General features: G+C 38.0%; 2 protein-coding genes across 3 annotated transcripts in view; both read right to left on the bottom strand.

Moving 5' to 3' along the window:
* LOC145220277 (large ribosomal subunit protein uL14-like) overlaps positions 1–17,208 on the bottom strand; it is a 114,328-nt gene that overhangs the window by 73,196 nt on the left and 23,924 nt on the right. The gene's annotated exons all lie outside the window — the stretch shown is intronic.
* LOC145218628 (G-protein coupled receptor GRL101-like) lies at positions 2,565–3,975 on the bottom strand. The gene has a single exon (XM_080086034.1). It carries the CDS (start codon positions 3,763–3,765, stop codon positions 2,596–2,598), a length of 1,170 nt encoding a protein of 389 aa, XP_079942160.1. The 5' UTR covers positions 3,766–3,975; the 3' UTR covers positions 2,565–2,595.

The following is a 17,208-nucleotide window of genomic DNA, read 5'->3' as shown; positions in this document are numbered from 1 at the left end:
GGGTTTAGCAACTGAAATCAACCTATTGTGGCCCGGAGAAATACGTTAGCGATTGCGCGTACCAGCCCGGTAGGTTTTGTTTGTTTGTTTGTTTTGTTTTTTGTTTTTATATTTCTTTCTTTCTAGGTCGCGACTGCCTATGTCAAAGCCATGATATGTTGTTTGCTGAAGCATTAACGTGCATAACTTGACCACGTTCGGTAAAAGCGATATTGAATAAGTGACGTTTAGCGAATTAATTTGTAAGTAAATCCAAATTTAGTTCCAGCACAAAGCAAACTATTACAAGGCTCGGTGTTTTTCTTTCTTCTTTTTAAGTTTAACGCCTGCTTAGCGCATGTAACCATTTTGTGTTCTGTGTTAACGTTACAACCAATCGTAATTGCTTATGTAAATCGATACACGACATTGGTACTTTTGTTCAGTTCTTGTTTCAGAGTTATCTCTTGCGAAAGCATTGACACCCTGCAACGGCCACCCAACAAGGACTCTGCGCTAAACATTCTGATATGGTTTCATCAAACAAACGAAAGATGTCAACCAACCGAAACGACATCAGAAACAATGAACAATTAATTAAGAATTCGCCTACAACAACAAGTCGAAAAGAAACCAATCAAGAAAGGAAAAACAATGCAAGATATGGAAGCAAACAATGCGTGCAGATGTCGATAAGAAAACATTTTTCGTTGGTGTGAGCCTATTTGTAGCGGTTGTCATGCGAAAGCATTACATTTAAAATCATAAACTTCTAAAATTACCCAAGTCATTTAAACGTATAGCGTATTTTCGTGTGTCCTAAATTTCATGTTTGCATGTTGGGGATTAGGCCGTCGCAATTTCCCTTTGTTACGGAGTCAGGAAGCTTGTGTTTCCAGTCGTGCGCCTGCAAATGTGATTTAGTGTTTCCTGCTGAATTTCGTACCACGTGTTTTGTGCTATATAAGGTTTTGCGTTTCGTTCAATAAAACACTCTAAACTCCGGAGTCTTAATACTCTGCACACTCTACGCTCTGGAGTCAGAACTGGGAACACACTAGAGTGGAAACACACTGGCCACAGTCCACCACAGACGCAACGGCTACACATGTGTGCAACTAATTAACGGCCGACCCCCACAATAATTTAGCCCTTAGATCCCTCCTCAAGATTTACCCTGTTAGTCCTGCACAAAAAATGTTTTAATGCATATGGTAAATGACCAGTTAGCTGTGAAATATACACAGGTAGAAGACTGACTGTCTCTCTACATCAAAAAGCACAACATCACCACAATCAGGTGAGTTTAAAATCTACAAACAGTGGCCACTGTCGAAAAGTCTACTGCTCATATGTTGATTTGCAATGAACAGAAATTTAATCTGTTTAATTGTCATTAGACCTGGATGTGTTGTGTATGACTAGTTAGTCATTCAGCCTCAGTGCTGTTTTGTTGCCACTTATTTATTCTGTGTCTAAGTTTCGCTGGTTAGAAGCAATAGCTGAAGTTTTTTGGACCAAAAACATAGGCTATATATTGCGGTTAAAACCATTGTTGTCCTTGCTTATATAAGGTTGTTCATTAATACTGCAGCAAAGTTTGCTGAGCTAAAAAGTAGCATGCATTTTTTGTCAGCCTTAAACAAAATGATGTTCGAATTGTTATTTGTAGCAAAACATAGAATAACCACAGACAAAATATTGATATGGATAAATTATTCACACAAACTTTGCATACTGACAAATCTAATAAAAGTCCTTTGGTTCAAACTAATTTCTATTTGATTGTGTATTTAATAAAATGGATATTTTGGTGTGTTTTACCATAGAGGTTTTACGTTTGTTATGACAAAAGTAATAATAGAAAATACTGAACAAGCGTTTCGTCCACCAGTTTGCATATTTAACAAAGTAAACAAAATACTAAGTTAGTTGTTTGATCAAAAACGACAAATTTGTTAAAAAAGCAATAATTATGAATATTTTTCTTTTAACTTCAACTAGCACTGTTACATTTCATCCATGCAAGATATTTATTACACTGCAGTCCCCTAAATTGTAAATTGTTTGGATTTCTCAAAACATCTGTTGGTTTTGAAATGAAAAAAATCAACCAAGTTTTATTTTCGCAAACATTTAAGCTGAATCCAACTGTTTAACCGTTTTGTTTTACCATTATATGCATGTTTGAAATTTTGCGATGTTTTTTTTCTTGCTGTTTGTTACACATAAATCAATAACTAATCTGCTTTGTAGAAATCAGCATTGGAAAGTGGTCAAATGTCACAACATAACAATTAACAGAACCGGAAAATTTTATTACAACAAACAGAAGGATCACATGGTGGAAATATCTACAGCGCTTTGTCCGAATTAAACACAAGTGCATTTATAATTTAAACCATTTATGTGTTGTTGAATTTTATTTTCCAACAGTAAAATAACAAAAGTATTACAACAGGAGCTTTTACTCTATATTACTTTCACACAAGTCCTGTTAACCATTGAATGTTTTTTTTTACATTGGTAATTCTCTCTTCAGATATGAGTGAGTCAAATCAAAAAAAAAAATATATATTTGTGGGATATTTACTATTGTTTAAGTTTATGGTTGTTTCATTCTCTAAACTCAATCACTCTGTCGCCTTCTTCATCTGCACGAGCATTGTATCCAACAGCCAAATCAGTTGAGCGATTTTTAGATGCACGTAAAATGGACAATTTCTCCATCAGCCATTTCTTTGCCCTGACAAGTTGATCTTCTATTGCTTTAGAGTAAAGCAAGGGATTAAGAGCACTGTTGATTGGCAGCAACAGACAAGCACTCAACACATAAGCATCTGGTGGCATCTTGATTCCTCCAACACTCAAATATCCCATAACACAAATTGGAATCCAGCAACAGAAGTCGGTCAAAATTAATCTCGAGATTCTCTTCTGCATCTTGGAGCTAATATCGTTGCTTCTAGATCCTTTCATGCGGTTACTCTGTTTGTAGATGAGAACATATGCAACCACCATGTAGATGAACATAAGGAAGTTGATTGTGATGAGGAAAGTTGAATATTCCCAAGCAAATTCACTGGTTGTGGCAAACAAACGTGGCACACAGACGCTTGTTTCTCCGTAATATCCAAACTCTCCTTTGATTGGGTTGCGAGGAAATGTTTCCTTGATGGTTTGTTTCACATCAGTCCAACTTTCTGGTTCCATACCAGTAATTCTTTGTGCAAGAAGTGACATGTTTTTCCTGGAAACAAAATCATTTCCGAAAATGTTGTTTGGAAACCAAACATCAGTTGTAAAATATTCCGAAGTGACTTTTAGTAATGGAACAGTCGCCAAAACTACAGCAAAAATCCAGCAAAACAATTCAGCAAGTAAAACTCTAAGAACACCTACACTTCGAATTGTAAATGGTTTAAAGGCTGATACAAGGCGATAAGTGGTCATTGCTGTCATAGTCATGGCCGATGCTTCAGAAGAAACCACAGCAAGTGCCCCGAGTCCCGAACACAAACTACTTGATCTCCATTCCTTATCAAACGAACAATACAAGCCAGAAAATTGTGTGGCTTGCACTATAACAACAACCAGATATATTCCCATGAGGTAATCTGAGCAACAGAGGTTTAGAAGAAAAATACTTGTGTTAATTAAAACATTTTTGTTTCTGTCTACATTCCATAAGCTGCGAGCAGTTGCAATAAACACAAATGAATTTCCTCCCAAGGCTAACACAGCTGTTATCCAGAAAATTGCTCGGTATATTGGATTGGCTATCATTTCATTGACATCTGCAAACGCGTCCCCAGCCAAGTTCACACATTCATCACTTCCATCCGAACAATCGCGAATTCCATTCTGCACCAGTTTCCATTCAACTGACAAAGGTTGTTTGTTTGTGCAATAAAATCGTTCCTTTTCGCAACGGCATCTGCTTTCATCAGATTCATTATCGCAATCGATAATTCCGTCACAAACAGTTTTTCTGTCAATAGAAATCAAATCTTTGCCTTTACAATATAACTGGGTTTTGTTGCAAAGTTCAGGAAATTCATCTGAGCCGTCATCACAATCGACATTTCCGTCGCACACTTGTGTGTTTTTTATGTTAAACTTTCCGTTTGAAAAACAAGAAAACATATTTGGACAATTCACTTCACCATGTAAGTTCAGCATGTCCCCAACTATTCCATCACATATTGAGTCCAACAAAACTCTGGTTTCAATTCCCTGACCAAGCCAATACTGAAATTTACTCCTCAACCAATGGTTGTCATTTCTCGCACACTTAAATATTTCGTCAATTTCGAGGCCTTTAAAGTTTTCTGGTAAACAATGAGTTTGTTCCAAATTATTTGCAGATGAACAGTATTTTGTGTTTATTTGATCAACACATTGCACGCTTGAGTTGCACAACTTTCCACTTTGAACTGAACAGACAGATTTATTTTGGCAATGCATCTGATTTGATGGACAATCACCCCTTATATCATTACACAAACTTTGATTAAAACACAAACACTCATCTGACATATCAAAGCAATCCACTATACCATCACAAACTTGCTTGGATGATATAATCAACTTTTTATCCAAGCACTGAAAACATTTGAACTCTCTGTTGACAAAACAAAGATCAGATTTATCAGAACATTGAGCCACTGAATCGTAAACATTGGTTTGTGGCAAAACACAAACACCTTGTCGCGATGATCCAGAGCATTTAAACCCAAAACCAGATTTTATTTCATCACTGTTGTCATTGCAACTACTAATTCCATCACAAAATTCACTTCCAGCTATGAATTTTTTATTATTACAAAAGGCATAATTATGACAAATTTTTTCAGTTTTTTTGCAGATAGAGGAGACGCAAATCACATTCTTGCTTTCACAACTGTTGATGTCATCAGCACAAGATGGTTGGATTACTGTGTTGCACTCTGCTGGAACTGGGGAATGTACAAGATACCTGGCAAGTTGTTCACTCTTACAAGTTGTGGCAAACATTGTGCAAGATTGACATGTAAAGTTGGAAACTGAACAAAGTTCGTCACTTCCATCATAGCAATCCTTAAATGTGTCACCAATCCAGTCAAAAGGTATACACCTGCCATTAGATGGGCAATGTTTGTTACCAGGTTCACACGAACATCTGGCATAAACTCCAGAGCAGTTACATGTGTAATGTGTCTCATCACTACCATCAAAACAGTCCCGATTTCCATCACATAATAAAGATCGCTCAATACAACTTCCCCCTATACTGATATCGCATTGTTTCATGCCAACACATGCACATTGAAACTTATGAGTTGGACAAGTGCAATTAACTTCATCACTCCAATCTCCACAGCTATTATATCCATTACATTGCCAGTATTTGTCAATGCAACCCCATCCAGTTGTGCAGTTCTTTGTTTTGTAACAATCACATTCAAACTTATGAGCTGGACAAGTGCAATTAACTTCATCACTCCAATCTCCACAGGTATTACCTCCATTACATTGCCAGTATTTGTCAATGCAACCCCATCTAGATGTGCAGTTATATCTTTTGTAACAATCACATTCAAACGTATCGGCAGGACAAGTGCAATTAACTTCATCACTCCAATCTCCACAGTTATTATATCCATCACATTGCCCGTTTTTGTTGATGCAACCATATCCAGTTGTGCAGTTATATGTTTTGTAACAATCACATTCAAACTTATGAGCTGGACAAGTGCAATTAACTTCATCACTCCAATCTCCACAGTCATTTTTTCCATCACATTGCCTGTATTTGTTGATGCAACCAGATCCAGTTGTGCAGTTCTTTGTTTTGTAACATGGGCATTCAAACTTATGAGCTGGACACATGCAATTAACCTCATCACTGCCATCTATGCAATCTATCCTTCCATCACATCGCCACTCCTCCCCCACACACCCAACAACACCTTTACAAGTTATGTTGAAGCAGTCACACTGAAACCAGCCTTCAGGACAAACCTCACTAAACTCGTCGCTATAATCACCACAGTTGTTGAAAAAGTCATTCACCCACCACATCCAAATACATCCTCTTCTCCCACACCGACCGAACTTTTGACAGGCACATTCGAACATCCAAGAAGGGCAGGTGCAGTTGGGACCGGGATACAGGACCTCGCACACCGAGAGATTTTCAGGTTCTGTGAAAAAGTTGCAAAATTAAGTTTTACAGAAAAATAAAATTTAGCGAAAGTTGAAGAAAAGATTAATTTGATACAACGATGTACCGGTTATTATAATAATTATTAAATAAATTTATAATCGGGTAAGCTTACTTATATAAGGTCGAGGAGCGAGACTGAAATCCTCACCCGGACATTCACCTTCCGCGCATCCGACGAAAAAAAATAGAAATAATAACCACAGCATGTTTATGATTTCTAGAGAACAACTGTTAATATAAGAGTTTAGTTTGTTTCTGTACAAAGAAAACTCGTACTCATGTAATAGTTGATTCTTTTGTACCAAGTTAAGTGTTGTTACTTGTAGTTGTGTGAAAACAAACAGAACACTTTTCAAACTAAATCCGATCCCTGTTACCGTGAACTTAAAACCACTTCAACACTACATCTAACCGATGAATTAATTTACAACTCCCATAAAAAATACCCGGTTCTGCTTTATTTTGTTTTGCGCTTTAATCTTGGTAGGGGAAAAGCATGAGCTAAAATCAGAGTTAGAATCAAAAGATTTTTGCGAAATCGAAGAAGCAGATAAATCCTTTTATGTCGGAACAAATTAAACAGGAAACCACCTGCATTAGATCTCCCAAAATAAATGATAAAATCGAATTATGCCGCACAAAATTAGACCAGGGTTACACAACTTGCGCCTGCAAAGACGAATTTGTGCGGCCGTGAACATGTGTATTAAAATATATTCACTGGCGGTCGTGACGTAAATAAAACTGATTTGCCAAATATTTTGATTATCAAACTGCTCTAAACACATTCCGTGTAACTGAAAAGAGTTTTACCAGCTTAGTAGCCATATACATCAGACTTATTGTGTGCAAACAAAGCGAAAAAACAGGTACCACAACGTCACAAAATAGATTATGACGTCATAAACAGTAAAGACTGATCTTCACACTGTGCAGTAGTGATGTCGTGGACAGAAATTTTGGGAATTTTGTTCGCTCTGCAAAATTTCAAGCTGTTTGCAAACTGCACCAAAACTGAAAATTTTGAAGAATAAAATGGTTGACACTGCACTGCACCACATATAATATTGTACCATAAACCCCTACATCAGTTCGTAAATCTGCAAAGCAAACATTTAACATTAAACACATTTGAATGTTTACCTTGAAAAGCTACAAGTTTGCATGAAATAGTCAAACAGCAACAGTTTTACAAAATCATCAATTTTAAGCAAACTCGAACAATACAACACAAACCAACAACAAAATACAACACTCACTCTTTTAAAAACTAACAATAATTGAATTTTAGATTCTGGACATAACTGATCGTGTCTTCTATGACAGAAAACGTAACAAATTTGTGTACGTATTGTCGACGTTTTTTCAAAGCAAAAGTTATCAAATAAGTTGCGCGGTGTGCGGCATCGACGCAGCATAAAAAGTTTTTAGACCCGCTGCAGTACGTTCAAAATTACTCCAAACATTTACGCGGCCGCCGCCTTAGCGGCGCAGTTGACACCACTACTGTGCAGCTCCAACTCTGCATCAAGTTAGGGCATTTTGGACGCCATTAGATCAGTGGTCTTCAACCTGTGGGTCGCGACCCCAAGTAGGGTCGCCTAAACTTTTTCTGGGGTCGCTATAAATTCCATTTATTGGCGTTTGAATTTATTACCTAAAAATGATACGTTTTTGTTCTAGTTCGCAACCTTTGCTCATGTTTTGCAATACAGCTTTGTACCTCTCGTGTCACAATGAAATCATTGTGATGCAATAATCACAAACCGATAGGTTGCGACCCAAATCTATATCAAACACAAGTCGCCCAACCCATTGTTACGCGATAGAGCCCCATGAATGACATATTGTGGCCAAAATAATAGATCGGGTACAGGTAAAAATACATAAATTTACTGACGTCTGCAAACTGGTGAGTTTTAACGCGAATTAGATTGGCCAAATTAAATAAAACTATTGGGTTCTAATGTAAATGCTGATTTCATTTTCTCTTGAATTGGGGTCGCTTTTAAAAAAGGTTGAAGACCACTGCATTAGATGACATATATATATAAACTATTTTTTAATAAATCAGTGATGTTGAAACAAAAACAAAAAGGTAATTTGCGGCCGTAGGTGAAATATCTGCGATGTGGCCGTCGTAGCGAAAAGGTTGTGCAACCCTGTCTCAGACTGTTCTATTTCTAACCAAATTCCCCACCATTTAGACCAACTCATTGCAAACAAATTTAATTCTAGTCTCGAAACTAACCCTAACCTAAAATCCTTAAATCACTTCATCTTTGAAACTCAATTATTGCAAGGTAAAGCTCACACAATCTGGCGCAACAAAATTAAAAACAGAAATTGAACTTCTCGAATAAATTCGTCCACAATCAAACATTTCTTGCAAAGTGTATTCCGCGAAAATATTTGTTTTAAATCTAGACATACATACTGCAATAAAAAATTCGGCGACATCTGTGTCAAAAAATCTAATAATTAACACAGACACGTAGAGCAAACCAGTACATGTAATACTCTGTACCATTATGTTTCAATTGATTTAGTATTGCGTTGCCTTCGTACGGTGGCCCAGAAATGCAAAACACAAAACTCGTGACACACGCAAAACTTACCAAAGTTAGAACACGAAAATCGTGGCATAACCCTAAGTCAGAAAACAAAACCATGACGTACCCCAAAGTCAGAACACATTACCCATGACACGCACCGAAGTAAGAACTCAAAAAACCCCGGCACGCACCCCAAAGTCAAAACATGTTACCCATGCCACGCACCCCAAAGTCAAAACACAAAAACAGTGGCACGCACCCCAAAGTCAAAACACATAACCAGTGGCACGCATCAAAGTCAGGACATGAAAACCGTGGCATAACCCTAAGTCAGAAAACATTACCCATGACACGCACCGAAGTAAGAACTCAAAAAACCCTGGCACGCACCCCAAATTTAGAACACAAAAACCATGGCATACCAGAAACCATGGCATTACAGAATATTCTTATTCTTCTGAAAAGCTGTAGTCACTAATTAAAATATATAATCCAATGGTATTTACAATACAAAAAAATCAATACTGAGCAGAATTAAATTCAAGTTATTATTGGTTCGGTCCAGAGTTGTAAACGGGCCTGAAATTAAAGTCCGAAGCCGGCCCGAAAGTACAAGCCCGAAACCCGGCACGAACCCGAATCGTTTTTGAGAAGCCCGTTTAGGCCAGAAAGTTTGATTGGCAGGCCAATATTTGAAGCCTCAGGAAAGACCAAGACAACAAACACAATATACAATAGGTCCCGAACAAGGCGTTTTAGGGCTTTTTGACATTAGGTCAGATCCAGCACCTGGTTACTTAGCTAGTTAAATTTATTTGAAAAAAAATACTGACACAAAGTGTAAAGTCAGGCCTGAATAACGCCAGATTTTTTGGAAAAAACCTAAGCCCGAAACCGGTCCGACTTACAACTCTGTTGTAAGCAGCGACATACAAAGTTTTTTTCCCCTACCGTTGGTTTTTCCCTACTGGTTCGGCCATCCAACACAAGTCTGTTTTCTTATCTGTCCCCTTACTGAAATTAATTGCCCACTGAAAAATTACTGAAAAATGGACTGAAACGTCTGATTATGGCTGATTTTGTCCACTTAATGTTGCGATGAATTAAATATATCAAGCGAAAAAACACAAGACGAAACCTGTTTAAAAATCTGATATAAATAAATCTAGACGCAATTCTGTGAGACTAAAAATCTCCCGAGCTACTTTGCACTGCGAACTTAACTCAACCCACTTGCAATCTGAATAAACCGCAATTTCGCAGAATATTTATAGGCACTGAAACGGAAACGACAGGTTATATGTACCACAGCCTTCTATCTTTCGATCTTACACACCGGTGTCATCCGGCTTGTTTTCTGAAATCAGATGACGAACGCCAATTTGCGTATACACTGTACGTATATACTAACTGCAAAACAACAAAATGTTTCTTTATGTTTTGTAAATTAGCGCTTTGAATTTAAACTAGCATGTAGTATTGTAAGTTTCGGAGATATAAAAAGCTTGTGCATAAACTTCCAACTTGCAAAGTCGTGCATGTAACAATCGCTGTGATTAACTGCACGAAATCCGCTTTAAGCTTCCAATGTCGTGCATGTAACAAGCGCTATGGTTGACTGCACGAAACTCGTTAGGAAATCCGCTTTAAGCTTGCAAAGTCGTGCATATAACAAACGCTATAGTTGATTGTACGAAGCTCGTTAGGAAACCCGCTTTGAGCTTGCACAGTCGTGTAGAAACAAAGTTTTAAACGGGCCTGAAATTGATGCCAGAAACGCGGCCCGAACCCAAATGTTTTTTTGAAAGCCCGTTTAGGCCAGAAAGTTTGATTGACATGACTATACATTGAAGCCTTAGGAAAGACATAGACAACAAACACATTAGACAAATAGTCTGAAACATGGCGTTTTAGGGCTATTTGACATTAGGTCAGGTCCAGCAACTGGCTACTTAGATTTATTCGAAAAAATACTGACACAGAGTGTAAAGTCCGGCCCGAATCAAGCCCGTTTTTTTAAGAAACCTAAGCCCGAGCTCGGCCCACACCCGAACCCGGCCCGCACTTTTTTATGTAGAAAGCGCTATGGTTGACTTAACGATGCTCGTCAGAAAACCCGCTTTATCTGTGCAAAGTCGTGCACATAACAAGCGCTATGGCTTGTTTAGATCAAACAAAAAGCATACGTTTAGATGTTTTCAGGCACCGTTTTTATTTAAGTTAGGAGGAAATACCAAAGCAACCCGTCGGTTAATTTGTTGTCAAAGACGATGATTGCAAAATGGCCAAGCGTTAGAACACTGGTCTTACGTAAGCATGAAAAATACACAGTATACCACTCTCTGGGTAATTTGCTACAAGCGTAAGGCTCGTCCTTTCGCACTCATTAGAAAAAATACACAAGCGACCAAATAGGTATTTTGTTATGATCACATGACCTTTATAAGCATCATCCTTTCGCGGGCATCAGAACACCTTTAAGCAAGCATTGGAAAATGCGGCATGAAGAGCCATTCAGTGGTTGCTCCAAATTATCAATGCATTGTGCGTGGTGCGTTATTACCAAAGACATAATTTCATCAGAAATGTGTAAATGTGAATGCAGAATACAACTACCTGACTGAATGGAAACAAATTCAAAACGCAAACATTATAGATAGCAGATCTGCGTCGACAGGCATTGTGACATCACCATCGTTCATAGCAACTCTTCACTATATTCTATCATGCGTGACAAGGCTTCCCATATGAGCTCAATGACGGGTTATTTCCTGCGCTTGCAAAACGACACCAGTAACACATTAGATGCAAGCAAGGCAAAAACAGCCACATTATAGGAATTGCCGCGCATAAGTCATTTATTGCAGACACGCCACAAAAGCATTGTAAGCTGAACATTTAATAAAACTTCACATTTTGTCCTAAATCATAGGCTACATAGCGCGTTTGGTAAAGAATGTCACGTGATCAAACGTGACGATCTGATTGGTCGAGGTGTGATATACATTAATCGCCTGTCGCGGCTAAAACTAAAAAGTTCATCTTTAAACACTTCAGCGTGAATGTGAATAGGACTTTTTGATTCCATTAAAATAAAGGCGTTGCAGATTCTATATATAACTACTGTACAATCGTGTAAATTGGAATTTTAATGTACATATTTTCTGAACCAAACTCTAGCAATGAGATACAGCGAGTGTGTTAACCAAGTCACGTGATCAAATACGACAACCTGATTGGCTGAGCTGAGGTGTATGAAAGTCGTTTGGCGCCGCTTAAAGAAAGGTTAAATGCCAAACCACAACTTGATTTAACGAATCCCTGGGAAGTCGGAGATTGGTTGTTACTAAATGTAGTGCTGTGTTATCGATGGATGTTACAAAAATTGCGTGTTGAGCGCAAAACATTGTAACGACAAAAATGACACACGGTTGGCTGAATGGAATCAGAAATCACTCTCACTTTTTCCGCCTCAGTCTAAATGCGTCAACACATTAATTTTTCCAACAAAGAAACGGTCGTAATACATCTTAACCCTGTATTGAACCGAGGATGTTTTTCGTAAATGTGGCAATCAAAGTAGTGGAACATCATACAAAATGTTAAAAGATACAGACACGACTAAGTATTAACATGGCAGATCTTCGTTAACAAGCATTGTGACATCACTATCGTTAATAGCAACGCGTCACTATATTCTATCATGCGTGATAAGGCTTCCCATATGAGCTTAATGATGGGTTATTTCCTGCGTTTGCAAAACGACACTAGTAACACATTGAATGCAAGCAAGACAAAACTGCCACCCTAGGAATTACGCCGCTCAAAATCATCTATGGTACACAGGCCACAAAAGCATTGCAAGCTGAACAATTAATGAAACTTCACATTTCATATTCAGTCATACACTGTACGTTTGTCATATAATGTCACGTGATCGAACGTGGCGATCTAATTGGTCGAGCTGTGGAAAGTAACAAATCGCCCACTCGGCGCGCCCGCAAAATTGTTATGACTTTATCAAGGCGCGTTTGGTTTTTCGCACAGACCACTTAGTTAATACAGCATTGTAAATTAGTAATGTACGCAAATTGTGAAATTTCGGTCGAATTTGCCGTTTTGACGAAGTTTCGGCTTCGGCCCGAACCTTTTTAAATGCGAAACCAAACTCGCTAAATAAATGAAGTTAGCTTTACAACCGACCAATTAAACATCAAAACATCGAAAACGAACCAATCTTGTCTCAATAAAACAATAGCCACGTTAAATGCAAAATGTTCTACATTTGACCAGCTTATATCATAAATATTTCTTTAAAAACAGGATCAGGACAGTTAAAGACCCAATGGTTTAAATGGTTTAGCGTTAGTGATAAATTGCCCATATAGGGGGAAATACGTCCAGTGGTGGGATTCAAATTTTTTGTCAACACAAAAGTCATATTTTTCAGCCGGTTCTGTTACAAAAGTCATATTTGTCAGCCGGTTCTGTTACAAAAGTCATATTTTTCAGCCGGTTCCGTTACAAAAAGTCAATTGACAGTAAACAGTAATGCTAACCGGTTCGCTGATCTCATAAAATTTAGTGAGACGGTTCTATAGAACCGGTTCGAACCGGCTGAATCCCACCACTGAATACTTCATGATAAACGAATTAGGACTGAAAGTTAGATTTATGGTGAAATTACGAAACAAAGTTGGCCGAGTATGAAGTCAAGCCCGAATCCAGTCTGTTTCATTCAAACTTGAGCATGAAAAGCAAGTTGACAGCTTTGCAGGACTTGGAACTCGCTGGGTGAATTACAAGGGTATGGAGGCATATTTTTACATTGGCAACCATAAACAACAAATACCATGCGTAGTTTGTAGCTTCGAGTTATAATTTCATGAGTACATTTTGCAGGTACAAGTTTAATTGTGTTTGGGATATTAAACGATGTTGTGTTATTCTAGCTGAGTGGTCGCATTTTATCAGTATACTTACGATTATTCGTCAACCTAACATTTTTAAATCTATAAGGCGCTACAGAAAAAAACATCGTATTGCCGTGTCTCTACTGCCTTCCGCTGGTCGTCTCAATTCACCACTAAGTATGTATAAAAAACGTTTTTCAATCACTTTGACCAGTCAATCATAGCGCAATTCAGCTTTATCGTTTGAGTTGAGTTTATATTGCACGGTGTTTGTATGCCTATTGTGTGCAAATAATGCGAAAACACAGTTACCACAAGCGTATAGAATAGATTATGACGTCATAAACAGTTAAGAACTGATCTTCACACTGTGCAGCTCAAACTCTGCATTCAAGTTAGGGGCATTTTGGGCGCCATTAGATGGTATATTATCTTTTGCATCAGTGATTTTGAAACAAAAACAAGCAGGTAATTGGTTGCCGTTGGTTAAATAAGAATCTGCGATGTGGCCGTCGTAGCGAACAGGTTGTGCAACCCCGTCTTAAACTGTTCAATTTCCAACCAAGTTCTCTGCCATTTAGACCAACTCATTGCAAACAAATTTAATTCTAGTCTCGAAACTAACCCTAACCTAAAATCCTTAAATCACTTCATCTTTGAAACTCGATTATTGCAAGTTAAAGCTTACACAATCTCGCACCAAAATTATTGAAATAGAAATTGGACTTCTTAAATAAATACGTCCACAATCAAACATCTCTTGCAAAGTGTATTCCTCGAAAATATTTGTTTTAAATCTAGACATCCATACTACGATAAAAATTTTGTCGATAACTATGTCGAAATTAAATTTGTCATTAATACAAATCTAATAATTAGCACAGCCACTTAGCGTAAACCAGTACATGTAATACCATTAACCAGTACATGTAATACTCTATACCATTATGTGTCAATTGATTTTGTGTTTCGTTGCCTTTGTACGGCAGCCCAGAAGTACAAAGCACTAAACTCGTGACACCCCTAAGTCAGAACACAAAAGCCATCGCACGCACCCCAAAGTCAGAACACGAAAGCCATGGCACGCACCGAAGTCAGAACACAAAAACGTGTTGAGCGTAAAACATTGTAACGACGAAAATGCCACACGGTTGGCTGAATAGAATCAGAAACTACTCTCACTTTTTCGGGTTTTCACTCCGCCTCAGTCTAAAGGCGTCAACACATTAATGTTTCCAACAAACAAACGGTCGTAACACATCTTAACCCTGTATTGAACATCTACGTCAACAGGTATTGTGACATTACTATCGTTCATAGTCACGCGTCACTGTTTTCCATCATGCGTGACAAGGCTTCCCATATGAGCTCAATGACGTGTTATTTCCCGCGCTTGCAAAACGACACCAGTAACTCATTGGATGCAAGCAAGACAAAACTGCCACCCTAAGAATTACGGCACTCAAAGATGTACACAGGCCACAAACACATTGCAAGCTGAACATTTAATAAAACTTCACATTTTGTCTTCAATCATACATAGCGCGTTTGTCAAATGAATTCACGTGATCAAACGTGGCGATCTTGTTGGTCGAGGTGTGCTATGCATTAATCGCCTGGCGCGGCTAAAACAAAATTTCATCTTTAAACATTTCAGAGTGAATCAGAATTGGACTTTTAAATCCCATTGAAATTTAGGTTTGGCTGATTCTGAATATAACTATTGTACAATCGTGTAAATTGGAATTTTAACGCATATATTTTATAAACTTTAGCAACGGGATAAAGCGAGTGTGTTAACCACGTCACGTGATCAAACATAGCAACCTGATTGGTCGAGCTGTGTCACCTGACACGGTTTGTAGATTGGTTACAACTTATTAAACCACCATGACGCTTATTTGATGAGAGGCATGGGGTTGTTTTATTGCAACGAGACGCTCCGGCCTAGCGAGAAAGTTAGTAACACTTTTATTTTACTTTGCATCTCCACTTTGTCCAATTTATAGGCTTCAACATATAAAAGGTTTCAAGTTTCATTACGTTCCCTTCCGTAGGTGTGAAAACTCCGCGGTTAGGTAAGGATCAGTTAATACACAACAAGCAACATGTTTAGTTTGTTTCTGTACAAAAAAAACTCGTACTCATGTAATAGTTGATTCTTTTGTACCAAGTTAAGTGTTGTTACTTGTAGTTGTGTGAAAACAAACAGAACACTTTTCAAACTAAACCCGATCCCTGTTACCGTGAACTTAAAACCACTTCAACACTACATCTAACCGATGAACTAATTTACAACTCCCAGAAAAAATACCCGGTTCGTCTCTATTTTGTTTTGCGCTTTAATCTTGGTGGGGGAAAAGCATGAGCTAAAATCAGATTAAACAGGAAACCACCTGCATTAGATCTCCGAAATTAAATGATAAAATTGAATTATGCCGGACAAAATTAGACCAGGGGTACACAACTTGCACCTGCAGAGACGAATTTGTGCGGCCGTGAACATGTGTATTAAAATATATTCACTGGCGGTCGTGACGTAAATAAAACTGATTTGTCAAATATTTTGATTATCAAACTGCTCTAAACACATTCCGTGTAACTGAAAAGAGTATTACCAGCTTAGTAGCCATATACATCAGACTTTTTGTATGTCTATTGTGTGCAAACAATGCGAAAAAACAGGTACCACAAGCGTCACAAAATAGATTATGACGTCATAAACAGTAAAGACTGATCTTCACACTGTGCTGTAGTGATGTCGCGGACAGAAATTTTGGGAATTTTGTTCGCTCTGCAAAATTTCAAGCTGTTTGCAAACTCTACCAAAACTGCAAGGTTTGAAGAATAAAATGGTTGACACTGCACTGCACCGCATATAATATTGTACCATAAACCCCTACATCAGTTCGTAAATCTGCAAAGCAAACATTTAACATTAAACACATTTTAATGTTTACCTTGAAAAGCTACAAGTTTGCATGAAATAGTCAAACAGCAACAGTTTTACAAACTCATAAATTTCAAGCAAACTCGAACAATACAACACAAACCAACAACAAAATACAACACTCACTCTTCTAAAAACTAACAATAATTGAATTTTAGATTCTGGACATAACTGATCGTGTCTTTTATGACAGAAAACGTAACATATTTGTGTACGTATTGTCGATGTTTTTTCAAAGCAAAACTTATCAAATAAGTTGCGCGGTGTGCGGCATCGACGCGGCATCAAAAGTTTTTGGACCCGCTGCAGTACGTTCAAAATTACTCCAAACATTTACGCGGCCGCCGCCTTAGCGGCGCAGTTGACACCACTACTGTGCAGCTCCAACTCTGCATCAAGTTAGGGCATTTTGGACGCCATTAGATCAGTGGTCTTCAACCTGTGGGTCGCGACCCCAAGTAGGGTCGCCTAAACTTTTTCTGGGGTCGCTATAAATTCCATTTATTGGCGTTTGAATTTATTACCTAAAAATGATACGTTTTTGTTCTAGTTCGCAACCTTTGCTCATGTTTTGCTATACAACTTGGTACCTCTCGTGTCACA

Source organism: Phallusia mammillata, chromosome 3, assembly GCF_965637545.1.
Source record: "Phallusia mammillata chromosome 3, kaPhaMamm4.hap1.1, whole genome shotgun sequence".
Classification (NCBI taxonomy): Eukaryota; Metazoa; Chordata; class Ascidiacea; order Phlebobranchia; family Ascidiidae; genus Phallusia; species Phallusia mammillata.
This window is presented reverse-complemented; position numbering and strand designations above follow the sequence as displayed.

Excerpts from the sequence above, each read along its gene's own strand:
- LOC145218628 (XM_080086034.1), bottom strand. The coding sequence starts at position 3,765 with ATGATAGCCAATCCAATATACCGAGCAATTTTCTGGATAACAGCTGTG.